Below are 27,784 nucleotides of genomic sequence, written 5' to 3' on the forward strand. Positions count from 1 at the left end.
ACCTGCCCCCAATCCACTGGCTTCCCTTCACTCCCTCCATGTGCCCAAGAAATGGGGACCCTCCAGGGGAATCCTTCCTCTGAATACTCCAGGGAGAAGGCAGGAGTGGGTTTTTCTTCTCTCTCTGCCCCTTTTTATTCTCCTTTCCTCCCTTTGCACTTCATTCTTTGACTCTTATCAAATGGGCAGCAACAACACCTCCAGATCAGCTGGTCCCACCCTGGTTCATCTCTTCTACCCCTGTACTAACTGGCACAAAGTTATGGACACCCCTTCCCACCCCTTCCAGTGAAGACAATGCCCTCTTGCTGCCTTCTCCAGACATTTTTCTGCCTTTGCAGCCTCCTTTGGCTCTCACCAGGGTTCTTCCAAGGTACCTCATATACAAGGGTTAGGCTTGAGTTCCTGCACTAGCTACTGTTTCCAGCTTCAGTGTCCCTATAATCTCTACAGTAGGGAACAATCTGTTTGTTTCTCTGAGGGGGTTGGATGTAGTAGGATCAGGAGACCTGGTTTCTGGTTCTATCAACTCATATTGTTTAATCTCTCTGGGCCTCAGTTTCCCCATTGAGAAAAAAAAGAAAAGGTGGACCATATGTCCTCTAGTGTCCTAGGATTCTGGGAGCACTACTCCCCTCCACTTGTCCCTAAGGGGCATACATTCCCACTCTCCCGCTTCTCCCAGAGCACCGGGAGGGGGTTGAGGGGGAGCACACAGCAGGACAAACTGACTGCCACTGCCAGTTGCTTAAGAGGCGGGAGGGGAGGAGTCCTCAGGGATCCTGTTTCAACAAACGTTTCTTTCCAGAAGAGGGGAAGGCGGAGGCGAGGGGGAGAGGGGCCTATTTAAAGCTACCCTGTTGCTGGCCATCTGTCTGGTTGCCTGGGTCTCTGGCCTTCCCAGACTGCAGTTTGGGCTTGTGAATCCTCCTGCTAATCTCTCCAGTCTAGATCCCCTCAGCCACTCGCCCCAAGATGGGCCGTGGGGTGAGTATCCCCAAAGAGCTGGGGTGGCTCTGTGGGAAACAGAAGGGCTGTCTGGAGGCTAGAGGGAAAGCATGAGGTGGGATGGGATGTGGAGGGAGGGCCAGAGAGAAGCTGACCCGCTGGGGTGATTTGAACCTGAAACTGTCTCTTAGCTACAAACACACACACAGATCCACTCCTCACATGCCCAAATGTTCTTCTCTTCGGCACCCTATGATCAGCATCACATCCCCTCCAGCTTTCACTCCAGCGCCTCTGAATCTCTGTCCTATATCTGGCACAGCCCCTCCTCTCTCACCGCATCTCCTGGCCTTCCAGCTGAAGGGATATTGGCACTGTTGATCCTCCTGCCTTCACCACTCCTGAAAATAATAATTTCTCTGGGAGTCCCAGCGTGAGAGGATGAAGGTCCAATCTGAGATCAAAGAAGGGCAGGAGAGCAACTGCTCCCCAGTCACCAAGCAGCTCTGGAAGCCAGCTCCAGGGGCCCTGAGTTCCAAGGACAGCTGGGAAGGGTGTGGTGATTAAAAATGATGTGCCCCCAGGCTCCAGCCCAGCACTCCTCCAAAATCTCCTAGCAGCATTGTCTGGGCCACGGGCTTTGAGGACTTTCCCAGAGGCTGGTGAGAGCTGCCAGCCCCCTGCCTCCCACCCCTGTCCAGCACTGCCAGTGATACTCTGCAGCACTGGGTATGTCAAGGAGAAGGTTAACAACCGTGACTCGGGGAGAGGGACAGGCACCAGGCCTTGGATACTTGGAAATGAAATTTCTATATGGAGAAAAGTGGCTCAATCCTTTTACACACTGCTCCTACTACTTTCCCTTTGTGCAATGCTGGGCACAGAGGGAAAGGGCACAGGGAGCCATGGGGGTTGCTGAGGAAAGAGGGGGCCTATGGGATTGTGGGGTGTTTCTGGGCTCAGCAGGGGTCAGGCAAGGACTTGTTATTGCACTGAGTTTAGCAGCTGGGAAAACTCTAAGCTTGGACACCAGGGTTCCTGAGCTAGGATGGGAACTATAAATAGAACCTGTGTGTATATGCACTCAAGTCTGCTTGCCTGCAACCCATGTGCTCCTCATATGCTGAAGTTGATACATATATTCATGGATGAGCACTTGTTTTTGTCTCAGTGGGTAAATTTGAGAATGTACAAAACTCCTAGCATGAGTGGACATCAATGACAGTGTGTATGTTGGAAGTGGGGGTATTGTAAGTGTCTGTGAGGAGCTGTCTCTGAGGGAGGGCTTCATGGAAGAAGTGGCAACCGTGGGAAGATATTCGCTCTTGGGACCTTCAGCTGCACCTTGGTGTGAGGTGGGGTGGGGTGTGGAGGGAGAGGAAGGAAGGAAACTCCTGAGGAAAAGGGAGTCCCAGCTAAGTTGTAGGACCTCTTAGGAGAAACCAGGTGACCCTCTATTCCCCCACCACAAACCCTCTCCACTGTTCCACCTTAGAACAGGGTAGACCCTAAGCCATTTGATCTTGACTTCTTTAGGGTACTACAGCTGCTTGGAGTCTGTTATTCTCTCCCAGCATTCATAAAGTCCCCTTCCCTGCCACCCCTAGCATCAGGTCAGGGAGCAGATCCAGTTCTGCTTGGACTGAAAGAATGGGTAAAGTCGGAGGACTTAGGGCTGGAACTTGGAATTCAGCCTACCAGAAGACCTCTTAGGACAAAAAGCACCCCTCCATCTGCATCCCCACATTGGGATTCACTCTGCCTCTATCCCTTTTCCCCTGCATCTTCCCTCCAGATCAAGGACTAACTGTCGCCCCATCACCCTGTGCCCATAAAGGGCAGTGTTGGAGTTGGGGGAAGGAGCAACACTGGTGGGAGAGAACCCGCCAGCTCCAGCTGCCACCAAGAGGCTGGGGGTGGGGGTAGTGGCTAAATTCCAGCTTCCCCCACTCTGTCCCTGCCTCTGGCTTTCTCAGAAAGAACTCTCTGTTCTCCTTCAGCATTCAAGCCCCAGACTGGAACTTGTTGGTTGGGGGAGGGAGGAACAGTCTTTGGAGGTGGGGGGAGTCCTTGCTTCCTCTCTTTCTTTCTTGCTTGGGCAGCCTGCTGGCCCCAAATCTCCACAGGCTGCTGGCGAGAGAGGCTGAGATCCTTGCCAGGGCAGGGGGAGGGGGAAGGGGCTGTGTGTCCTAAACTATGTGCCAGGAGAATGGGTGGGAACTGAGGGAAGGGGGTGCTCATGAGGCCACTAGCTCAGCCACCATCCAATATACCCAAAGTGCGTGAGCTGGCAATTTTTTTTTAAAAACCAGGCATTTGATTCTAAGCCTCATGAACTTTATTTTACATATGAATGTATAGAAATTCTCAGGCATTCTGGTTCCTTTGCCCCAGCTGCACACCTCCTCTGTGTACTGTATGGTGGGGAGAAGGGATGGAAGCCTCCACCTCCTCCCTGCCCCTTTAAATCCAGACAGCCTCACTAAAGCTCCAAGGACAACAATAAAGCTCATCCAGCCTGATCATTTGCTTTTCATCATTTCTTAGTCCTGTCCCACCAAGGACAGAATTAGTGAATCCAAAGCATTTTGATCTATTCAATGAACAATCTTAAGTCACTTGGGGAAGGGAAAGGCAGCACTCTTTGCAAGCCCTCCCCACTTCTCTGAAGGGCTGATTCAGTCTCATGGACACTTTATATGGAGATAAATGCAAACTGTAGTGTCTAGGGAAACATGGTGTCCACTCCCTCTGCACACTTCCTTTGATCTTGATGTCACTGGTCAGACTCCTCCCTCTATAAGGGCTGGATTCTGTGTCTATGATCAGGATAGCTGCTGCATTCTTGGAATTGTTCCTGAATCTGATTGGAAACAAAGGCATTATACTGGAGCACCAAAGGTTTTTGAAGCAGTGGGACTACTCTGTATGATACTGTAATGGTAGATGCATGTCATTATACATTTGTTTAGACCTGTATTATGTATAACACCAAGAGTGAACCCTAAGGTAAACTCTGGACTTTGAGTGATAATGTTGTGTCAGTGTGGGTTCATAGAATGAAACAAGTGTGCCACTCTGGTGGGAGATGTTGATCATGAGAGAAACTACACATATGGGAATAGGGATATAGGGGAAAAATTCCTTCCTGTACTTTCTGCTCAATTTTGCTGTGAACCTAAAACTGCTCTAAAAGAAAAATGTACTTTTAAAAAATGCATTATACTTCATAAAAGGGCAAACATCTTAGCCATAAATTCCATCTAGGTATCCCTTTCTTATGAAAAAAAATTATACCTAATATAGAAAATCTCATCCTGGAACAACCAGCATGGAGGCAGAAACTGAGCAGCCCCTGTGACAAGGACACAATATCTTGAGGGAAGGGCAAGACAAGGACTTGGAGAGAAAGGGAGTGAAAAGATACTTGTCATGGCCACCTTAAACCTTCCTAGCCTCCTCCTGTCTCATCTCCTCAAGACAGCCTTCCCCTGAGAAGAGGAATTTCCCACCCTCTTCCCCAGAAGTTCCCTGTGAGTCTCTGGAAGCCTGGTTTGGGTAAGGAGAGCTCAGGTGGTGAAGAGGAAAGGGAAAATGTTGACCTCATGAGGCTCCTGCTAAAATGTTTACCTGATTTCACCAGAGGTCCCAGGGATGCCTAGACCTGAGAGCGACATGCATTTTAGTTTTAGATTGATCCTCCAAGACATTTTTTAAAACTTTTGGACAAATGGGGCCTGGTCTATTTACCCCCAAAGTCCTACAAATTGCCTCTTGCCCAAATCCCCTCTGCAGAAGGCCTGCCCTCTCCAAGGGTTCTTGTTTTCTGAACACACTCTGACCCTCCAACTACTGACTTCTCTGAGTCCATGAGCCCTGCTCATTCTATGTCCACTTTCTACCACCAAGCCCTATTGGCTCCTCATCTTCCTCAAGACACTTCCATGTCCTCACCCCTGCCTCCCCAAAGACTCTTACTCCCCCAGATTCCTAACTGTCTACTCCTCTCTGAATAAAGTAACCATGGTGTTGGGACAAAGACATCCCTGCAGGGTGCTTCTGCCCCCTACCACCCACCCAATCCTGCCCACCTCCTTCCAGCATTTTAAATGGTATATGGTCATGGTTTTAAAGTTTTGGTTTATTTTGTTTTTGTATTTAGCAGTAGGATTCTTTCAACAAACAAAACCTTAGCAGAAGCCCAACTATTAAACAATTAAGAGTGGGCTTCTGCATTTTGCTAAGTGAAATAAGCTGGGCTGTAAAAGACAAGTACCATATGATCTCACCTTTAAGTGGAACCTAATCAACAAAACAAACAAGCAAGCAAAATATAACTAGAGACATTGAAATTAAGAACAATCTGACAATAACCAAAGGGAGGTGGGAGGGAATAATGAGAGGAAAGGGGGGAAAGGTTTTCAGGAATAACTATAAAGGACTCATGGATAAAACCAAGGGAGAGTGGAATCAGGGGAGGGAGGTGGGGAGGACTGGGGTGGGGCCAGGAGTGGTGAGGAGTAAATGCAGACAACTGATACTTGAACAACAATAAAACAATTAAAGAAAAAAGTGGGCTTCTGAGTCCTGAGCCTCTCAGTCTTTTGTGAAATTCAAACATAGAGCCCCATGACTCTGCCAATAGTTTTCAAGCTGAGTGCTTGGGGTATCCTCAACACCCCTTGCCCCCACTAGGATATCACTGCTTTGAATCCACTGCCTCCACTCCCAATGTCTGGGCTCCCTGCTGTCAGGTGTGAATAGAGGCTATAGGCTGTGTCTTCCTTGACTCTCTGGAATCTCCCTTTTTCTGCAGGCTGGACGTGAATACTCACCTGCAGCCACTACTGCAGAGAATGGAGGTGGCAAGAAGAAACAGAAAGAGAAGGAGCTGGATGAGCTGAAAAAGGAGGTGGCCATGGTGAGGCCCACAGCCTGCCAAGCTGGGCTGTGGAAAGGGGTCCCATGCTAGGAGAGGTGCCCCACAGTCTGGTGCACTCGAAGAAGCTCATGCCCCTGGCCTACCCCGCACCTTCCTTCACCTCTCTGTCCCTCATTGACCTCACATGCATTCTAAACACACAAACACACACGTGCGTGCACACGTGTGCATGCTCTCACACATGCAAAACCTCGCTCCCCAGAGTAATTTGGTTTCCCTTCTCCAGGATGACCACAAGCTATCCTTGGATGAGCTGGGCCGCAAATACCAAGTGGACCTATCCAAGGTGAGTGGAGGGCTCTGGGGAGGACACCAAAGAGGTGAGAGAACCATGCAGCAGCAGGGTGCAAGGGACATTAAAACTGTAATCTCTCTTTACAGATGGGGAAACTGAGGCCCAGTGACTAGTTGATGGCAGAACCAGAACTAGAACCCAGATTCCCTGCTTTCTAGTCTATAGCTCTTTTCCTGTGTACCTGAAAGCTAGGACTACTTAGAACCCAGACTCCAGAGGGTCCTCCAGGCAGGACTGTCCCTCTACTTCAAATAGCTTCAGTGATGCACAACCTCTCATGGTACTGATATACATGAAATTGTGGTATGACCCATCACTATTCAACACAGTGGTATGTTGGGGATCTGCTATGTATGAAGTATGTGATAAATGCTTTACATACACTTTTCCAATCTTTACAACAACCTTCAGAGATAGGTGCTGTGGGCCTCTTTCTTAGAGTAAGGAGACTTAGAGGAGGAGAGCAATTTCCTAAGGTCACAACTATAATAAGCAGCACAGTCAAATTGCCAAGCCCATAACTTCAAAAAAAAAAACATTATTAATCAAAAATGTAATAGTATAACCTCTTCCTGTAGGCCTTCCCTGATTGCCCTTTTGAAAATTCTATGCCTCCATTCCTTTACCTTACTTTATTTCCCTTGGTAACACTTCACTCTTTGGCAGTAATGTTTACTGATTGTGTGTCACCTCCCTAGATCATAAGCTCCAAAAGGCAGGAACTTAGTGGGTCTTATCTATCTCTGGGTCCCCAGAGCTAATAATAGAGCCTGGCACTCAATACACATTTATTAAATAAGTGAGTGCATAGATAGAAAGATGAATAAAAAGTGGCCTCTGCCTTTAAGAATCTCAAAGTCTAGTAGCAAAAGGGAATGCAAACATAGAATTCCAGTACCATGTGGTACTGCCTAGGATACAACATGATATGGAGAGGGGCATCTGAATCAGCCTGAAGCTAGGGGATCTGGGCCAGGCGATGCTTTCTGGGAAAAGTGATGGGCGATTGCTGAAGCTGGATGACATTGATGGTCAATAATGTAGGGCTCTTCTTAAATCCTTGGTGAAGTGGGGAATCTGAAAGAAGAGAGGTAGGGGGAGGGACCAATTGAGATGTCTTTCCAGGAAGCCTCAGCCAAGCTACCTCCAGAGGAGATTATTGTGGCCCAAAATGTGTCTCAATCCAATGATGACCAGAAAAGGGGCCACACTCAAAGTTCTCCTCAGCCTTCAAGGCCTCTGACACCCATTGCCAAGACCACCTCTTTCATGTGGCCTCTCCTGATGGTCCCTTACCCCTTCCAACCACGTGGGATTTTCCTCTCCGCTTGGATATTATTCTCTTCCAAAGTGTTGGTAAGAAGTGGTGAGGGGCTGGATTGGTTCTGGATACAAACTCCTGCACTCCCCCTTGCCTCCTGCAGGGCCTCACCAACCAGCGGGCCCAGGACATCCTGGCTCGAGATGGGCCCAATGCCCTCACTCCACCTCCGACAACACCTGAGTGGGTCAAGTTCTGTCGCCAGCTTTTTGGGGGCTTCTCCATCCTTTTGTGGATTGGGGCCATCCTCTGCTTCCTGGCCTATGGCATACAGGCTGCCATGGAAGATGAACCATCCAACGACAATGTGAGCTGGAATGCCTGATCCCTGGACCAGCCCATGACTTTGTCCTCTAACCCCAAATCTCCAGAATAGCTGGGAGGCAGGGAACAAGACCCTCACGTCGTAGTGCTCTGTAGGCTGAAAAGGGGTGAGGCTTCTATACATATCTATAAATACCACAACACACACATACACAATCATTCATGAATGAGAAAGTCTATCTCTGTTCTTTCACACTTAAGTGGGCTTGTCCACCATTCCTTGGTCTTTACTTGCTAGTGATATCCTAGTTCTGGGAACCCCGTAAGACTCTGCATGCCTCCTCCAGGCTTAGTAGGATGAAGACTAGAAGATTGAGGAGGAGATTAGAGAGAACTTTTCTCTACCATTTTCACTTCTATTCACAAAGATTGCATTTAATCCTTGTCCCACTTGGCAGCTACCCCTTTAGGGATGGGAGATGGGCATGTCTCTCAAACACTTTCCCTTCACCAGCTATATCTAGGTGTGGTGCTGGCAGCTGTAGTCATCGTCACTGGCTGCTTCTCCTACTACCAAGAAGCCAAGAGCTCCAAGATCATGGATTCCTTCAAAAATATGGTTCCACAGGTAGCTGGCCAGGCTGGGCTCTGGACTGGGGCATAATGTTTCTAGGAAGGTCTAGATCATCCCTTCTCAACTTCTTGTGCTCTGAAATGAAAGCCTTGGGCCAAAAAGTCCCTCTAGCTCTCCACACCAGGACCTAGTTTTATTGCTAAGAGTGCCAGGCTTCTTCTTCTCCTTAGTGGGGTTGAAGGAAAATTGGGAGACCAGTAAGAGAAGGAGGTAGCGGTAGAGACAAGCACTTCATTAGATGCCTGTGGCCTCCCTATAGCAAGCCCTCGTGGTGCGGGAGGGCGAGAAGATGCAGATCAATGCGGAGGAAGTGGTGGTGGGAGACCTGGTGGAGGTGAAGGGTGGAGACCGCGTGCCTGCTGACCTCCGGATCATCTCTTCTCATGGCTGTAAGGTGAGGAGATCATGCCAGAGCAACTGGCTGGGCCTATGAAGGCTGTATGGACCTGAAAGGGACTCAGTTAGAGGTCAGAAGATTGGGAGACCCAGGTCCAAATGCCTACTCCTGCCCACATACCTGACAGCTGCACCTTGTCTCATAAATAGTGTTTATGCATTGTCTCTTTGTATCTGTGTGTGATGAATGCTCTGTGCCCTAGGTATTTCTTTGATATCCATTTTATAGCCTTCTTGTATTGAGTACCAATTATTGTCAGATGCTTTATGTACATTCACATGTGTCATGTGATTCAACTCTGTAAGAATAGTCTGATCATGCATGGCTGTTGCATGTGGCCACACTAGGTAGTGCCATTTTCATAAACTACATTGTTGGTGGTACCCCCTGCAGTTGTGCAATGCATAGATTCTGAATACATTCCACATTTTACAGATGAATGAATGGAGGCTGTTTTGGTTAAGTAATTAGCCCAGGGTCACATAAGAATTTAGTAAGAGCTGAAATTCCAAACCAGTACAGGGACAATAGCTGAGTAATGCTATAAATGTGTGATGAGGACAAGTGTAATTTTGTTCCTCATGTCATGGAGATTGAGTACAGTTGGAGTCAGGAGACAACTGTATGTGCACAAGTGTGTCTGCCAGTCTGATGACTATACCTTTCCTTCTTTCTTCCTAGGTGGACAACTCATCCCTAACTGGCGAGTCAGAACCCCAGACCCGCTCCCCTGAGTTTACCCATGAGAACCCCCTGGAGACTCGCAATATCTGTTTCTTTTCTACCAACTGTGTGGAAGGTGAGAGGCTACCTTAGTTGGGGGCTCCCCATCCAAGCACCCACTAAGGGAGGAGTCTGAATCTTGAACTCCCAATCAGGATTGGGGGCTGTGGCTGTAGTTACTTGTCAAAAAACCCTGCTAGAGAGGAGGGGATTGAGGGTTTGAGGGTGGGGATTCCTAAATATTACAGAAATAGTACCATCCAGAGAGCAGGGTATTGGCTGGGATGGCATGACTCCATGGAAAAGTGACCCCCCTACAGACAGATCTCTGTTCTGTCCAGCCCAACACTGAGTGAACTCCAAATACCCTAGGTATTTGGCCAAGGTCCCCCTACACTCATACACACTCTCATACTCACACATATGACACACATACTCACATATATCACATACTCATATATACACAAATCACACGCATCACCCACTCACATGCATACATGTTCACACACATACACACACATCATACACTCACATTTACACATGTCCCAAGCCAGCCTTGACTTCTGAATGTCTTTGGCTTGACTGATGCCTTCTGTTTCTTTTTCGTGTGGGACTAGTTGCCTCCTTCTCTGGTCCTTGCTTTCACCAGAGCCCACGCCTAGGGAAGGGAAAGGAAGACTTCCATGCCAGATGGACATTTAGGCCCTTCTTTAGGCTATATCTAGGACTGTGCTTCACCAAGAGAAATTGTCATGCTTAGGCTGCCCAGTTTGCCCCATTCCTGTTCTGGGTTCTAGAGATGACCAAAGGCCAGAGAGAACTCCCAAAGCTGCCACCAATTAGTGGTTAGGGTCCAAGTACAACTGCAGCCTGTGCCTTCTGTGATCATTCCAGTGAATCAAGTCAGAACTGACTCAGAGAGGGAGTATGAGGCAAGAGCTAGAGGAAGAAAGAGGCCTGAAAAGACCATGGGCTTCAGAAAGTATGTCAAAGAAGACTTTGTACCCCACCTCCACACCTTTCCCTTCATATTTGTTATTTCTCTTCAGTGGATTGTGTTTCTCTGGGCTTTTCTCCTCTTTCAGCAACTTTGAATTACAATGAAAATCACCACACATTAAATTTCCTAAATTTTTAATGTGCTGAGATTCTAAAGTTTGCTCTGCTTTTCCTACAATTGTTAAAGATGCCTAGTGAAATATTTCCACTGCTTGCTCTGAAATTGGCTTTGAAGACAGTACAGGAAATGAATGGAACTAACATTTGTTGAGTACCTACTATATGTGAGACACTGGTCTATGTGTGTTACAGCACTATCTTATTTAATTATTAAAACAACCCCTTGGTAGGCATTCAAATAAGGATTCAAACTCCAATTTGGCTGATTCTAACTAGCATGCTCTTCTCACTGTCCTCACTGTCCTGCTGTTCTTCTCCCAAAGGCCCTTTAGTATCTACATAAAGGTCAGTAATTGCCTTATTTCTTCTATGGAGATTCATGCCTAATGTTAAGAAAGACAATCTTGCCTTTGCTGGTGTGGCCCACTGAACTGAATGACAGTCTATGAACGAAAAGGTCACTGGTTCAATTCCCAGCCAGGTCACATGCCTGGGTTGCAGGCCAGGTCCCTAGTTGGGGACATGTGAGAAGCAACTGATCAATGTATCTCTTGCACATTGACATTTCTCTCTCTCTCTCTCTTTCTCCCTCCCTTTCTTTCTTTCTAAAAGTAAATAAATAATTTTTTTAAAAGAAAGAAAATCCTAAGACTACATGGAAAAATCCATAAGTGCCTTCTTTTGTGTTCATAATAATGCTTTTGGATAATAAGTAGGAGATTAATTTTACTAAAGTATTGCAGGCAATATTTTTTGCACTTATTAAATCTACTCATTTTTAACTTTGAGTTTATTTGAAAGCCCTTTCTGCAGGCCCAAGTGTAAGATAAAATAATTTGCTATTGTACTCAGTCTGGGATTGGAGATTTAGATACAATCTACTGAAACTCCAGGATCAGAGTCTTTGGTTCATTTACTCTGGAATGGTTTTCCTTTCTCAGAAAGTAGGGCAGGACTTCAGTTCCTTAGACCAAAGGCACCCAGCCTGGTGTCCCTCCCTGTGTTGCAGGCACTGCCAGGGGTATCGTGATTGCCACAGGTGACCGGACAGTGATGGGCCGCATAGCCACTCTAGCCTCAGGCCTGGAAGTTGGGCGGACCCCTATAGCCATGGAAATTGAACACTTCATCCAGCTGATCACAGGGGTGGCTGTGTTTCTGGGTGTCTCCTTCTTCGTGCTGTCCCTCATCCTGGGCTACAGCTGGTTGGAGGCAGTCATCTTCCTCATCGGCATCATTGTGGCCAACGTGCCTGAGGGTCTGCTGGCTACTGTCACTGTGAGTAGTCAGACTGAGGTGCCACCAGGGGAGGGCCTTGTTACCCTTTCCTCAGAAGTGATAGAAGCTTGTTGCTTCTCAGCAATTTTTTTCACTGCCAACCCCTAAAATCACATAACAAATTCTCATTTAGTACATAGCTTACAGTGTGAGTCTGAAAATGATCATTTAATACATGGCTCAAAGGTTGAGTCTGAAAAGTCTCAGGTGGGGCTACATTTTGGCATGCAGTCTCTCTCCTAGAGTTTGTCATAGTCTCCTGTTCTCACCACCTATGTACTATTCATCTGCCCCTGTAGTCTGGAGATCATCCTGGCCCTTTTGTAAAGGCTTTCTCAAAGGTCACCACTGACTACCTACCAAATCCAGTGACCTTTTCTCAGCTCCATCCTTAACACAGCTGCTGAAATAAATACTGCTGACCACCTGCCATCCACCTGCCTACAATCTTCTCCTTCACCGATCACTGATGTGTCACTATCCTGGTTCTCCTCTCCTCTGTCCCTGGCAGAGTCTTCTCTTCTCAATACTGGTTTTCAGGCCTCAGCTCTCTGCTTTCCTCCTTACACACTTAAGTGAGCCCAGTTTTCAGTACCCGTTCTGTATGGGTTACTCTCACATCCTTATGCCCAGCTCTATTCTGGCCCTCTCTGGAGCTCTAGACAAATTTCTGATTGCCAGACTGGACATTTCACCTAAATATACATCTATGATCTCTGTTCAACTGCTCACACTTAGGTCCCACTAATGTTTATGGAGTAGAACCAAGGGAGAAGGGATAAAATCATACTCTGGGGTAAAGTCATAGATACCTCTGGCTTAGGCTTGGCCCTTATTTATTCTCCTCTCTCTCTACCAGGTATGTTTGACCCTGACAGCCAAGCGCATGGCAAGGAAGAACTGTCTGGTGAAGAACCTAGAGGCAGTGGAGACCCTGGGCTCCACCTCCACCATCTGCTCTGACAAGACCGGCACCCTTACCCAGAATCGCATGACTGTCGCCCACATGTGGTTTGACAACCAGATCCATGAGGCTGACACCACTGAAGACCAGTCTGGTGATTGTGCACCCCAGAAGGATGAAGGGTTCTTTCTTGAGGATGCCCAGGACACTGGGTGGCAGAGTGGGTGGGGAGAGATAAGAGTTCTAAAGGGGAACCAAGCTCCCTCATTTTCTCCCAGGGGCCACTTTTGACAAACGATCTCCCACATGGACGGCCCTGTCTCGGATTGCTGGACTCTGCAACCGTGCTGTCTTCAAAGCAGGGCAGGAGAACATCTCTGTGTCTAAGGTAGTAGAACAGGGCATTGCCATATCCTGTTCACTTTGCTGATGCCCAGCTTCCCCTCTCGCACCCTCTGGCAGCCTTCAAGGCTTCAGTGCCCTCTCACCTTGGTCCTCCATCCTTCTCCAGCCTCATTATAATACTGAATTCTCTTCTGGCAGCGTGACACAGCTGGTGATGCCTCTGAGTCAGCTCTGCTCAAGTGTATTGAGTTGTCCTGTGGCTCCGTGAGGAAGATGAGGGACAGAAACCCCAAGGTGGCAGAGATTCCTTTCAACTCCACCAACAAATACCAGGTCTGGATGGAGCATTGGGGCAGGGGAAAGGGAGGGACAAAAATGGAGGGTGCACAAAGTCAAGAGAGGATCAACAACATGAGGGAGGTGCATCTGACATCATGCCCTCTCACCCCTAATATATTACCCAGGGTAATATGGGTGACTATACATCTGGTTGCCATTACCCCTTAGCTCCCAAACTTTCATTCCTTGCTTCAACCCTCTTGGATTTTCCCAGAACTCCCTGTCTTCTGTCCCCAGTCTCTCAACCTTTTTATCCCACTCAGTCAGAACATACTTCTGAAATTTCCTTAGAGTATTCCTCAGACAGTAGGCCTCTATTAAATGCCAAGAATACAGTCTCAGCTATGTCCTGTGTAGGCCATAGAGGTAAAGCCCCACTGAGACCAGTATGATGGTGGGGAATGCTGACAAGAAAGCCATCTAGTCCCTGAACAGTGCCTGTCTTAACTGATCTTAATAAATATTTGTTGAGTCAATGAATGTCTTATGGGAAGGTGACTCTCAGGTTATAGGGTTGGGACTGTGAGATCAAAACCCTGCTCCACACATAGACTGTCCCTATGCTGACAAGGGTGAATGAGTCAGCAGTGATTATATTAAAGGAGGGTTTCTTACCAACCTCTGCTCTGTCCCAGGCTCCATGCTGGGCTCTGGAGCTAATAAGACAAGTATGGCCCCTTTTGACACCAGTCATCCTCTCTATAGCTGTCCATTCACGAGCGAGAAGACAGTCCCCAGAGCCATGTGCTGGTGATGAAGGGGGCCCCAGAGCGCATCCTGGACCGGTGCTCCTCCATCTTGGTGCAGGGCAAGGAGATCCCCCTGGACAAGGAGATGCAAGACGCCTTTCAGAATGCCTACATGGAGCTGGGAGGACTGGGGGAACGCGTGCTGGGTAAGGGTCCAGAAACAAGGAACAGGGATAAGAAAGGGATTCCCAATCCTCAGGGCCTTCCCTAGGGCGAGAGGCTTCAGGGGTATTCAGGCAGCCACCTTCCTGCTCTCACTCTCTCCTTCTGCACCCTTTCAGGGTTCTGTCAGCTGAATCTGCCCTCTGGAAAGTTTCCCCGTGGCTTCAGATTTGACACAGATGAACTTAACTTTCCCACGGAGAAGCTCTGCTTCGTAGGGCTCATGTCCATGATCGACCCCCCCCGGGCTGCTGTGCCAGACGCTGTGGGCAAGTGTCGGAGTGCAGGCATCAAGGTACTGGCTTCATTTCTTCCCCTTCACCCTCTCCTTCCACACTCCAAAGGTTAAGAGACTGCAGGGGCTACTGGTCTGGAGACTCTAGGCCACTGGTGATCTCCTTTCCACAGACTGAAAGGAGAAGCTGTCATTTGCAAGGAAATGTTGGCCACTGCCTTGGAGAGCTCACTCTTCTCCCTTGTGCTCAGAGTACCCAGTCTCCCATGCCCATCCTCTCCCTCCCTGGCATGGCTCATTCCATTCTTATGTCAAGCCGATCTGGCAGCCCTATCTTGGAGATATGGTGACCTACCCCTCCCTACTACTGCCCACTCTTTCTAGCCACTTGGGATGGGATTAGCAGGTTCCTGTCTTCACTCACTCACTACCCCCAAGACCCTGTATCATTTCTCCACACTCCTCCCACCTTGGACCCCTCTCCCAGGTTTTCTTGTCTACTGCTACTCTTATCCACAACTGCCTCTCAATGGCCACACCCTCCTTGGTGCTACAATTTTTCTTCATTTAACAAATATTTATTGTTTACCAACTATGTACCAGACACTGTTTAAGGTGTTGGAGTTTAACAAACAAATGAACATAATTCCCTTCCATCTTGGAGCTTACTTTTCTGTTCCAAAGATACAGCTCTATACCATTCCCCCTTAACCTAGCAACTAACCAGGGACGGTACCATTATTCGCTCCTCTTTTTTTCAACATCTCATCTCTTACCATATTAGTTCAACTCTACCTGTCTACTGAGTGTCAGGTACTGCACTAGGCACTGGGAATTCCAAGATGAACAAGACACAGCCTAGCCTCTGGAATTCATCATCTGTTAGGGGAAACAAATGCCTTTACAGTTAATCACAGAACAATCATAATAGCTAGGGTAGTTGAGCACTTACTATAGATCAGATACTCTAATAATAAAAACAGCTGGTTGTTTTGTGAGCCTTTATGTGAATTAGGTACTACTCTTAGCACTAAACCTGCGTAATCTCATTTAATCTTCATAATAACCTATGATTAAACACTAGTATTTTCCCTTTTTTATACAGAGGGACTGAGGCACAAAGTACCATGCCCCAAACCACACAAATGGTAGGGCCAGGATTTTAAACAAGACAGTCTGCTATTTTTCAACCATCATTCTTGGGGATATGTATATGTGTGTATATATATATATGTATCTGTGTATATGTGATTTCTAAACCCCATACCACTCTGTCTCTAAGGTAGGCTTCACTACTTCTTTAAAAATAAAAGAAGCTGAGACTCAGAGTGAGTAAGTAGTTTTCCCAAAATAAATCTGCTGGTAAGATGTGGACTGGCTATATCAAGTATAGCCTGTTTCTGTGGAAGGCACATGCTCTGCTCTTCATTAGACTGCCTCTTGCCATGATCAGAACTATCATGGAGGCCTGGGAAAAGTCCCTCCATGGGAAATCAGGGTAAGGAGCAGTTAATTCTGCCTCAGGAAATTGGGCAATGTTTTATAGAGGGCATGATATTTGATCTGAGCCTTGAAGATTGACAAGTATTTTGTAAAGCAGTGAGGGAGAGAAAGGCATGTCAAGAGCAGGGAACAGTGTGTACCCTGTGTGGTTACACTGTATTGGGTGTGTGCGTGGGTTGTAGGAAGAGGTGGCAGAGGAGCACTGGGAATTGAATTGAGTCTGAAATGTTTGGCCAGAGCCAGCTGGAAGAACTTTGCTGAAATGCCAGCCTTGGGTTTTATCCTGTCCACAGATAGCCACAGGTGTCACAGGACAGATTTAACCTTTCGTTGGAGGAGGGCCTAGATTTGGAAAAGAACTGGAGTCAGGAAGACAGTCAAGAAGCCATTACAATAGTTTAGGCAAGGGATGATGACCTGAACAAGGGCATTAACAAAAGGAAGTCTTTATATTTGAGAACCACTTTGAGAACTTGATGACTAAACTGGATATAGGAGGTGAGGGAGATATAGGAGACAAAAGGCCTGAATGGATACGGCATAGTTTCTAAGGTAGGGAGTAGAGAAGTAGGCATGGTGGAGGTGGTAGAGGCAGAAATAATGAGTTCAGTTTGACCTTCTATTCAAAGAATCTCTAAGACATCCAGGGAGAGCTGTTCTAGAGAAGGTTGAAATGTGATTTAGAGCTCAAGAAAAAGGATCAAGACTGGAGATTTGACTCTCTTTAGCCCATGAATGCAAAGTAAAGACATACTAGTATGTTTTATTATATTACAAAGGAGCAAGCCACTTCGCCAAACAAAATAGATGCCAAAGCAGCAATAGCATGAAGTAGCTCAGTTAAACTCTCAATGATTACAAATTGTAGTGCTTACTATTCCCAGGAAAAGATCATGAGTCTAGAAAGATGAGGGACATGAAACCCTGGGCCACATCAACATTTAGGGGCAAGTAGAGGAGCAAGAACCAGTGACCAAGGAAAGAGGGTGGTAAGACACAGCTAACATTTATTGAGCGTCCACTGAATGCCACATGCCCTTCATGACAACCATGAAATGTAGGACTCATCTTTTCCATGTGCTGAGATGCAGTGAAGGCCTTTGTCTAAGGTCCTAGAGTTGGGGTAAGTCAGCATTTACGTTTACATGGTCTTCTGATTCCTAAGCCACTTCTTCCACTCTTGTCAGCTGTCTCCCTGAGAAGGGCAGGGAAGTATGTGAAGAAGATGGAGAGGAACCATGTATAAAGAATCCATGGAAGCAAAGGGAGGAAAAGGTTTCAAGGAGGGGTGGTGCCAAATACCTCAGGGAAGTCAAGAAGAATGAAGATTGTAGAGTTGCCATTGTTTTTCAATTGGGAGGCTCATATAGCCTTTGGGGGACAGTTTCAGTGGAGTGTCACCGGGGGAAGAGAAGGCAGTGAGGCCTGGAGAGGCTTCTTTATTAGCATGTATGCAATTTGCCCCATGAACTGCCACAAACAAATGCTATATCCTAATCCAGCTCTGATCACTTTATGCTTACAATAGCCTCTTAACCGACCTCTCAGATGCCAACTACCCTCCCTACCCAATTCCATCCATTCTGAAACACAATGAACATTATCATTAGGGTAAGAATCACCTTCTTCCCACATCATGGAAAAATGTCAGGGCAGGGAGTGTAGGAGGGTTATCTCCCTGTCCTTATTCTGATCTGACCAGTTAGATGGCCTGCAGCAGTCATATTGGACACGAGAACCATGTCCTAGTTCTGGCTCCCTGTGACCTTGAGCATATCACAGCCCTTTCTAAGTCTTTGTTTTCTTATAGGTAACAGGAGGAAGCTGTTAAGGGGCCTCCTAGCTCTGACAGCTTCATATCCCATGAAATCCAAACATCTAAACAATCTTGGAGGTTTCTAACCCAAGGGACCCTCATTAACATGTCATTCTGTCATGGCAGCTTTCCTCCATCTAAGCAAACTATCTCTGATCCCTGAACACAACTTGACATTGTCTCTCCCCCAACCCATACCCCCTCCACACACACTTCCATTATTTTGGCTGGGATCTGTGAGCCCCACCACCTGCTTTTTCCTGACTTTGGGAAATGAATAGGCTGGGGTAAAGTAGAAGGGTCACTTGATATAGCTGTCCTTTACTCTTTTCTCCTTTCTCCTTTTTGCCAGGTGATCATGGTGACTGGGGACCACCCAATCACAGCCAAGGCTATTGCCAAAGGCGTGGGCATTATATCAGAGGGCAATGAAACTGTGGAGGACATTGCAGCCCGGCTCAACATCCCTGTCAGTCAAGTCAACCCCAGGTGACGCTTTTGCAGAATTCCCTGTTTTCAGTCAACCCATCCTCTCCCACAGGGTACCTGAATCTTCCCTGGGGTATCTGGATAGCACCTCTGGGAACTTCAGAGGCTTTTCCTTTGGTTCCTCAGTCCTGAACGTGTCCAACTGTACATTGTTTACTTGTGTAACCTTGCAGATGTCACCTTACCTTCCTGAGCCTACATGTTCTCAACTACAAAATTAAGATCCTATTTACACTGCAGACTGGCTACAGCAATGAAATACATATAAGAGAATGAACACACACCTAGCAAACTGTACTGACTGTGATTATACACATGGCAAAGATCTAGCATCATTTCCTCAGAGAAATGGGAAAAACAGGCCACTGAGCTTCAAGGGAGAGGAGGAGGAGGCCCTGGGGGAAACTGGAGGCTGCCTCCAGGCAGGAATCCTCATGACCTGGTTAGGTCATGAATCAGTGCCTCTGCCTCTGCCCCTGCCCTCCAGAGAGGCCAAGGCATGTGTGGTGCATGGCTCTGACCTAAAGGACATGACGTCGGAGCAGCTGGATGAGATCCTCAAGAACCACACAGAGATTGTTTTTGCACGGACATCTCCACAGCAGAAGCTTATCATCGTAGAGGGCTGTCAGAGGCAGGTGAGCAAGGTGGCAGAAGGTGGGGATGGGCCTGTGCAGGGCCTTTACCCTCCAGCTTGGCTGTCCCTTCTCCCAGGGAGCCATCGTGGCAGTGACAGGTGATGGCGTGAATGACTCTCCAGCACTTAAGAAGGCGGACATTGGCATTGCCATGGGTATCTCAGGCTCCGATGTCTCTAAGCAGGCAGCCGACATGATTCTGCTGGATGACAACTTTGCCTCTATTGTCACAGGCGTGGAGGAGGGTAAGGAGACTACTGGTGAAGTGGCATCTAGGATGATTGATGCCCGCACACCTACTTCTAGTGCCTTTTACCCCAGAGTCAACTCAAGATTCCAGGTGTCTACTGCCAGCATTAGCTTCCCTCACACACAAAATCTTCCTCTCTCAGGAATTTGGGCAGCCACACCTCCATGGCTGGGGTGGAGAAGGGTGCTTCTGATCCCCCTGATGCCCTTTGGAACTCTCCACAGGCCGCCTCATCTTTGACAACCTGAAAAAATCCATTGCGTACACCCTGACCAGCAACATCCCTGAGATCACCCCCTTCCTGCTCTTCATTATTGCCAACATCCCCCTGCCACTGGGCACTGTGACCATCCTCTGCATTGACCTGGGCACTGACATGGTAAGGACAAGGGCTGGTGTAGGATATAGGCAAGGCAATCTTATGGGCACAGTGAGCAGGGATGGGTAGCAGGAAGAGAGAGAGGAACAAAAGGCAGCTGACCAGACTGTGCTGGCTGAAGATAAGACAAGCACACGGCTCTTTTCCAAAGCCCTTCTCTCCCCTACTTCCCACCTCACACAGGTCCCCGCCATCTCCTTGGCCTATGAGGCAGCTGAGAGTGACATCATGAAGCGGCAGCCGAGAAACTCTCAGACAGACAAGCTGGTGAACGAGAGGCTGATCAGCATGGCTTATGGACAGATCGGTGCGGTGGGGCCCTGGGGCTCAGGAGGGAACCTCAGAGAATTCTTTCCCCAGCTTTTGGAGTCCACAACAGAGGCCAGCTTCCCCAGGGTCAGGGACATGTATCTCTGACCTGTTAGTTCTGGTGCCCTCCAGCTTCCTTTGACCCCAGGCCCTATATTTTGCCCATGACCCACAGGAATGATCCAGGCTCTAGGAGGCTTCTTCACCTACTTCGTGATCCTGGCAGAGAATGGTTTTCTGCCATCACGGTTGTTGGGAATCCGCCTCGACTGGGATGACCGGTCCACAAATGACCTGGAGGACAGCTATGGACAGGAGTGGGTGAGTGGGGCTGGGTACATGCAGACATATGTGTATGAGACAGGGGTCTAAATGCCCAGCAGAAGTGGTCAGTATTGGCCAACTGGGATTGGAGGCTAAGCATGGATCCAGTGCCCATTGTTTAACAATGGCACCAAACCATGCTACACTCTGGCCCTGACTTTTCTTCTCACAATGTTGCCTCTCTGCCCACTCTCCCCCAGACCTATGAGCAGCGGAAGGTGGTGGAGTTTACCTGCCACACAGCCTTTTTTGCCAGCATCGTGGTGGTGCAGTGGGCTGACCTCATCATCTGCAAGACCCGCCGCAACTCAGTCTTCCAGCAGGGCATGAAGTGAGCACCCACCCAGCCAGGCACTTGCCTACCCAAGCAGAAGGCTCTCACAGGCTCACCTCTACCCTCTGGGCCCAGTTCTGCTAGGGAAACCTAAGGTTTTAGTTACCTAGCTGTAGATCCAGAGGCATGTTTTAAAAATAAGAGAAGATTGATATGACTATTTCTGATTACTTTTATTTTGTTCCTAAAATGTACTTTGTCAAGGTCTTCTTCTACCTTCTTTCCTTTTCATCTTCTCTCCATGCCTTCTTCTTCTTTCCTTCCTTCATTCTTTACTTTATTTCCTTCTATCCTTCCTTATTTCTTTCTTTCCTCTCTTATTTTCTTCTTTCTTTACTTCCTTCCTTCCTCCATCGTGTATTCTAGTGATATTTATCTCTATTCTTTGTCCATCCCTAAATACAGGGTCTCCCATGCTCCCTTACACTCATAAGTAGGTTTAGTTTACAGAACTTGCCCTGTGGTAATGGTGTTATCCTTGGGGTCTCTATGAGCTGCTCAGGGTCAGGTTTAATGTGATCTTATAGTGTGAGTTAATATGTGTCAGTCACAGAAGCAAGTGATTCAAAAATATTGTTTAACCTCACAATTTATGGATGAAACCCCCAAAATGTTAAATGATGTGCCTGAGGTCACCCAGCTGATAAGGGTTAACACAGGTCAGCTTGTAAAGCCAAAGCTCTTGGCCACTGCATGGGGTGGTTCACCTATCACAGACTGGCACCTGTGAGGAACTCAATAACTACTCTGTGATTGTAGCATGGATGGTAGCAAGTGCTGAAGGTATCATTCCTGTTCTTTTTATTTTCTTTGACTGGAAATGATGAACACAATTATCCAAATGAGCCTTGTCATAATTTCTGAGTTTGGAAAAAAAAAAAGATGCCAAACCCTGGTGAAGTTAATAGCATTTAAGATCCGAGGGAGAAAAAAATGAAAAGTCTGTTAGATAAATAAAGGTAGGCAATTCCAGTAAGCTAAAAAAGATACTGATGGGGAAAATACAGTGAAAAGAGAACAAGGAGCAGAGAGTCCAAGAAATTTGGTACAGTTCTGGTCTGGGACTTATTGTGCAGTGCATGAGGGACACCGGAAGGTGAGAACATAACTGGCTAAATCCTGCCAAACTTAGAGGCAAATGGAAAAGAAACAAAAGTCAAGCTGGGTACAAGGGAGTACTAATACCAGCAAGTTACCTGGCCAAAGGCAGCCTCAGCACCTCAGGCCTCACCTGGGCTCCTGGATCTCAGGGGTCTTCTGAGATAGTATTTCCATCATTCAAAAAGCTTTATGGAAATCAAGCACTTTTCTGTGATAAGGCTCCTAGGCCCACCCAAGTGCCATTCTTAGGCAGAAGCCTAGGTATGAAGTATAGTGAACACATGCTAATATGTAGTTCCAGTTGGAAGCTTCATATATGTCTGATTAATTTTAAATGGGGAAGTATAGTCACTACTTAATTGACAAATGCAACTTGCAAGGAAAAAAATCAATTAAAATGTGGCCTTTTTGGAAGAAAATAGGAGGGGTCCTTAGTGAGTGAAAAGTTTGGAAACCACTGGCTTCAGCCATAAAGAGGTGATGTGCACAAGGTTATATAAAAGGTTGAGTAATAATATGACCTAGCACTGTCCACATTCGAGAGCTTCCCACGCTTTATCTCCCATAGTTTTCCCAGCAATCCTATGATGTAAAGGTGATACCTCCATCTTACAGAGAAAGAACACAAGGCTCACAGGAACATTGCTTATAACTAAAAGCTAGTAAGTGGCAGTGCTGGGACTAGATGTCACCTGTCTGACCCCAGAAATTGCCCTCAGAACCTTATTTTGTTTTGTTTTCCAATTCTGACACAGTAAACATACAATGCATTGAGCACTTATTCTCCAGTGAACTTTCCCTCTGCTAATACTTGCTTCTTTATTGAATATCTATAACCAAGAGCTAAGAGGGACTTGTAGGAGACACTGAGGATGTAGAAGACACAGGTGGGCCCTGTACTGAAGGAGCTATTGTGGCATCTTCCTGGGGAGATAATACTTTCACAGGCCACTTTCCTGGAGAGATAACAAAATTGTAAGCTGCATGAGGGCAGGTTCCATGTCTCCAGAAGGAAGCTCATGTTGCACATGGCATATCTCCAGAACAGAGCACATCACCCAACACATAAAAAAATCATTTATTTATTGAATGAATATATGTGTTATAGGTAACATTAGGGGGTAAAATCAATAAGCATAAAAATTAAAGAAAATCTTTCTTGGGTTACACACAGCATGAGAAGGTGTCTACAGAGGGCACAGGGAGAGGTCATAAATGACCCTTTCCTCACATTTCTTCTTGCCTCTTTCCCCTCCACCACCAGGTGTCTCCCTGAATCTCCCTCCTTTTCTTCCCTTTACACATTACAAACCCTCCTTTCTTTGCTTTTCCAGGAACAAGATTTTGATTTTTGGGCTCCTGGAAGAGACAGCACTGGCTGCCTTTCTATCCTACTGCCCAGGCATGGGTGTGGCCCTCCGTATGTACCCACTCAAGTGAGTGTTTCTTTAAATGGGCACCTTCTAGGATCCAAGTTCTGGTCCATTCAAATCCTCCTTTTTATGATCAGCCTCTAAAGTTCCAAACACTCTCCTCTGCTTCTTTCAGGGTTACCTGGTGGTTCTGTGCCTTCCCCTACAGTCTCCTCATCTTCATCTATGATGAAGTCCGAAAGCTCATCCTAAGGCGATATCCTGGTGGTAAGCATCTCCATACCTCACCATAACCCCCAGCAAATGCAACCCCCACTGCTGCTTACCCCTCCAGTGATCCTAACCCAAACTCCATTCCAACTACAGAGCCCTGCTCCTTTTCTCAGTGCCCTCAGGTTCTGGGGTCCCAGATCCTAGGAGCCCTGGCTCTGTTGAATTCCTCACCCTCTTTATCTCAGATTCTGGTCTACCCTAACCCACAGTTAGTCTCTGAGTCTCTGCACCTTCCACCTGGAATCACAGAACATCAGAATTAGAAAGGCCCTTAAGGTCATTTATTCCATCTACACATTTTACAGACAAAGAGGGGTGCAGGGGTGAATTCATTTGTTCAGGGTCATAAAACAAGAAGCAGTACAAATGACAGTAGAACCAAGGCCTCCTGATTCCCAGGCATCAATCAAGTATTTCTTTCCAACAAGCATTTTGATCACTTACTGGAGCTTAAACAAATACAGTCCATGGGTAGTGTTTGGTTTGGCCTGGCCTACATTGTGCAGGTGTGGTTTTTTAAATGTCTAGTATTTAAAACTTGGAGGCTTTCACATAAAATCTGAATTTCTGACTTCTTCTGAAAAATTACAAGAGCTGCCAACCCCATGACCACATTTCTTCTCAGCCTCAATAAGTGGCTGCCCCTTTAGAAACCTATTTGTTACCTGAATAGCCACTACAGGCATTTGCATTTTCATCCCCAACTACTCTATGCCCACTCACTACTGTGAGAAATACAATTCTCTCCTTTCTCCTAATCTATGGCCCCAGCTCACTGTGTTTTCTCCCCACTCCATTTTCACCTGCCTACAGATACTTACCTCAACTCCCTTCCCCAGGTTCCTATCCACCTGGCCTCAACCACATAAGTCCCTATGCCTCCTTGTATACTCACCTTGCAAACCCTGTTCTTAATCTCTCTAACAGGCTGGGTGGAAAAGGAGACCTACTACTGAGCACACTGGAAAGAAGAACCAGGCACGGGAAAGATGGGGTGCCCTGGAGGAGTTGCTGGGATGGTGATGGGTAGGGATGGAAGAACTGGGGTAGTTTTTAGGTGAAGATTTGGCAAGAGAGAATGAGGCAATTCAGCCCACCAATTTGGGGAGAGTGGGTGAATAAGCTCCCAGAGACCCAACTCTGATCAGTCACATTAGACACTCCCCCCAGATCCTGCTCCATCCCACTCTACCATGTTGTCTATTTTTATGAGGGCTTGAAGGTTACTCCAGCCCTCCACATTCTCTATCCCTTCTCCCCCATCTTACACTAGAACAGATCAACATCCAAAGGCAAGGATATGTCAAACCAGGAGGAAGGAAAACTTCTCAGGTCACCAATATCTCTTTATCTCTCCAGCCTCACCCCACTTCCCACCTTCACCCTTCATTTGCTTCCTGCCCAACTCTGTCCCCTGCTTCCCCCTCCAACCAACAAATCACAAATAGCTCCTCCTATTGAGTCCAGAAAGGGAAGCTGGTTGGAGAAGACAGCCTGTATCCCAGGCAAGGCTACTTAAGAACCTCTAGAGGAGAGCTGGGCAGACACAGACAGGTGAGAGGTTAGCGTATGGTAGAGGAGGCAGACAACAATGGGAGAGAGACAGGAAAGGAAAGATAGATCAATGACAGGGCATTTGATGCCTGGAATCTCCAGATAGACATCTGGGCTCCAGCTCTGTGTCCTGCTCTTTTAGAGTGTCCTGGCAGCAGACCAAATTCAAATGTTGTCAGAGTAGCAGCAGAGACAGGACCAGAATGCAGTCCTGGGACCTTCACTGAGATCCTACACCCATGTGTCACAGAGTTCCCACTGACCCTTGCTTTGTGATCTATTTGGTCCATGAGGTCCAGGTGTCACAGATGTTCCAGCTCTCTCAATCACATGCACTTGGTAACACCTGCCCTTTAGAATGTTAAGAACTCAGAAGTTTCATGTTGTTCTGAAAGGGATAGCTGCCACTCTTCCCCTTCATGCCCATGCTGATGAACCTGCATCATTCTAGGCACTGACAAGCCAGAAGTTCCCTGGCCAACAGCTGGAATCAGGGTAGAGGGATTTTCAGAACCTCCCTGTCTTCCAAGGATGTGCAGAATCAGCTTAGGTCATGAACATGGTCAGACTTGTGGACCAGAGGGAAAGCATTAGGGGACCTGCCTTTGACTTCTCAGTCAGCAGTGCTATTCCTCCCAGTCAAATACCCTTTATGCTGATGTTCATTGTACCCACTTTCCCTAAGATGAGCAATTGGTTTCCAGTTCCTATGGGAGATATTTTTCCTTCCTTTACTCCCTATCCACCTAGCACTTCTGCTCTGCAGGCAGTTCTGCCCACTCTTTAAGGCTGGCTTAGAAGGCATTGGGAATATCCCCTTGAGAGACCTAGATGAACAAAGCAAGTGAGAGACACCTAAGGAAAATGAAAGATTCTAAAGCAAAAGGAAGGAAGCACAAAAAGCAAACTTTAGGTGAGGCCCAATGGCCACCTCCCAAGGTCTGTTACTTCATTACAGTGAAATTGTACTTTATCAGAAGCACCTTGAAATAAGTGAATCATTGCCTTGGGTTTGGAAAACTAAGTGGAAAATCACAATATTTTGGGTCTAATTAATTTGAGATTTATTGACTGTGGACAAAAGTTTATCTTTACACAATACAAAAGGCATCTGTTCAGTAAATTAAGAGCATAAACAATATTGTTAAGGGTGACATATTAGTCTTCCTAAAACAATCTTTTTCAAGCACTTTAGGAATCTCCATTTAGAAGTAGTGAGTATATGAGCTAATTATCATCCATTTTTATGTATTTGTTAAAAACATCTGCAAGACCTTTACTTGGTGACCTTTCATAAGACATTAGTTTGAGGCACTACATATGTACTTGAAAATAATAAAGTTGCATTTCTTTATGAAAAAAGAAATCCCTTCCATAATTCAGATTTTTATACTTAATACTTGCTGCCGTTCCAAACTGTGATATTGAAATATGTGCTGAGATAAGAGAGCTTGTAGAGAAAGCAATAACAAGAGACAGGGATAGGAGGGAAATAATCTGGGAGCAGATGATATCAGTGGAGAAAGCTAAAGGGGCAGAAGAGGTTTGGTTGAAAATGAACTATAGAAGAAAATATAGTAGGGCCTCCTTCCTTATAGATGAACCCACTCCAAGCACCACAAAATGTTGTACAGGACAGAAAAGGGCCTATGAATCTATTGGGCCCAAATCCTTGCCATTTCTGCTTTTGTTTCAGACCTAAATCAAGCCACTCTCAATGTGAGGGGGTGGGAGAAGGAGATGCTGGGCCGAGGGGCCCCGACTATCAGCACCAATTAACAGTCTATACTGTGTGCAGAGGCCAGTTTTGGGTGTTATGTTTCGGGGCTGGAGGGAAAAGTAGATATAATCCTTGAGACTCGCAATGTAGCACATTTCAGAAACCTTCACAGATAGGGTGTGATGGGCAGAAAGGAGGGGTGCTTTTGTGCTGGAGAAGGATAGGTAGGTGGGAGGTGTGCATTCCTTCTGGGTTACGGGAATGGGAGAGAGGAAGACACCAACACTTATTGCAATCCTACTCTAGGACCTTGAATAAACAGTCAGAAGTCCGTTCTTGACCCCTTTATTACATCTGTATTACAAGAGCAGTGGTGATGGTTATTGTAGCAATAGTTGTGGGAGTATTAGTGGCAGCTCACTTTGTGCCATAACTATGCCAAACCTTTATCTGTATAGTCTCATTTAATCCCACCTCAGGGCCTTCTAGCTTGATCATCCCTCAGCCAGGACCATGTTTCCCTACTTATTCACAGGCCTGGCTTCCTCACTCCATGAGGGCTGCTCCTTAAACATGGTATCCTCAGAAAGGCCCTCAAAGACCACCCCAAATAATATAACACCCTGGCACTTCTTGCCCCATTCTCTGTTTTTATTCATAAATACTTACTACCTCAAATTTAGGTAGATAGAGGGATAGAGTGATGAGAAACAGATAGATAGATGGGCACATACATAATATATAAAAACATATACATATAATTCAAATATCATATAGTTGTTAGTTTGTTGGTTTATATTTTTTTGGTTTATTTGCTTGACTCCTTCTCCTAAATAAGTTTCATGCACACAGGGATTTTTTTTTATTTTGTTCACTGTCTTTATCTTTAGCACCTAAAACAATGGCTGACAAATATTAATTATACAATAAATATTGGGAGGATGACTGAAAGAATCCTCATAATGTATTAAGATGGAGACTATTGTTATCCTTAATTTATAGATGAGAAAACTACAGTTCAGAAAGATTAAATTATGTATTCAAAGTTTCAGAAGTGGGAAGCATC

The 27,784-nt window shown here is 46.6% G+C and overlaps 1 protein-coding gene across 1 annotated transcript; it reads left to right on the forward strand.

The window, feature by feature from the left end:
* The first annotated feature begins 881 nt into the window (after positions 1–881).
* Positions 882–26,364, forward strand: ATP1A2 (ATPase Na+/K+ transporting subunit alpha 2). Its single transcript, XM_045841354.1, has 23 exons — positions 882–987; positions 5,765–5,869; positions 6,117–6,176; positions 7,610–7,813; positions 8,285–8,398; positions 8,664–8,798; positions 9,483–9,600; positions 11,653–11,921; positions 12,781–12,979; positions 13,104–13,213; positions 13,369–13,503; positions 14,215–14,404; positions 14,540–14,715; positions 18,327–18,463; positions 18,951–19,101; positions 19,178–19,346; positions 19,576–19,730; positions 19,914–20,037; positions 20,215–20,360; positions 20,564–20,694; positions 23,133–23,234; positions 23,347–23,438; positions 24,372–26,364. Exons 1-23 carry the CDS (start codon positions 976–978, stop codon positions 24,398–24,400), a joined length of 3,063 nt encoding a protein of 1,020 aa, XP_045697310.1. The 5' UTR covers positions 882–975; the 3' UTR covers positions 24,401–26,364.
* The last annotated feature ends 1,420 nt before the right edge of the window (positions 26,365–27,784 follow it).

The sequence above is a fragment of the Phyllostomus hastatus genome, unplaced genomic scaffold (genome assembly GCF_019186645.2).
Source record: "Phyllostomus hastatus isolate PE091 unplaced genomic scaffold, TTU_PhHast_1.1 phas_contig_36, whole genome shotgun sequence".
Classification (NCBI taxonomy): domain Eukaryota; kingdom Metazoa; phylum Chordata; class Mammalia; order Chiroptera; family Phyllostomidae; genus Phyllostomus; species Phyllostomus hastatus.

What these genes read in the sequence shown, in the direction of transcription:
- ATP1A2 (XM_045841354.1), top strand. An exon ending in ACCAAGTGGACCTATCCAAG is followed by an intron (nt 6,177 to 7,609) that starts GTGAGTGGAGGG and finishes TGCCTCCTGCAG; the next exon opens with GGCCTCACCAACCAGCGGGC. An exon ending in TCTCTTCTCATGGCTGTAAG is followed by an intron (nt 8,799 to 9,482) that starts GTGAGGAGATCA and finishes CTTTCTTCCTAG; the next exon opens with GTGGACAACTCATCCCTAAC.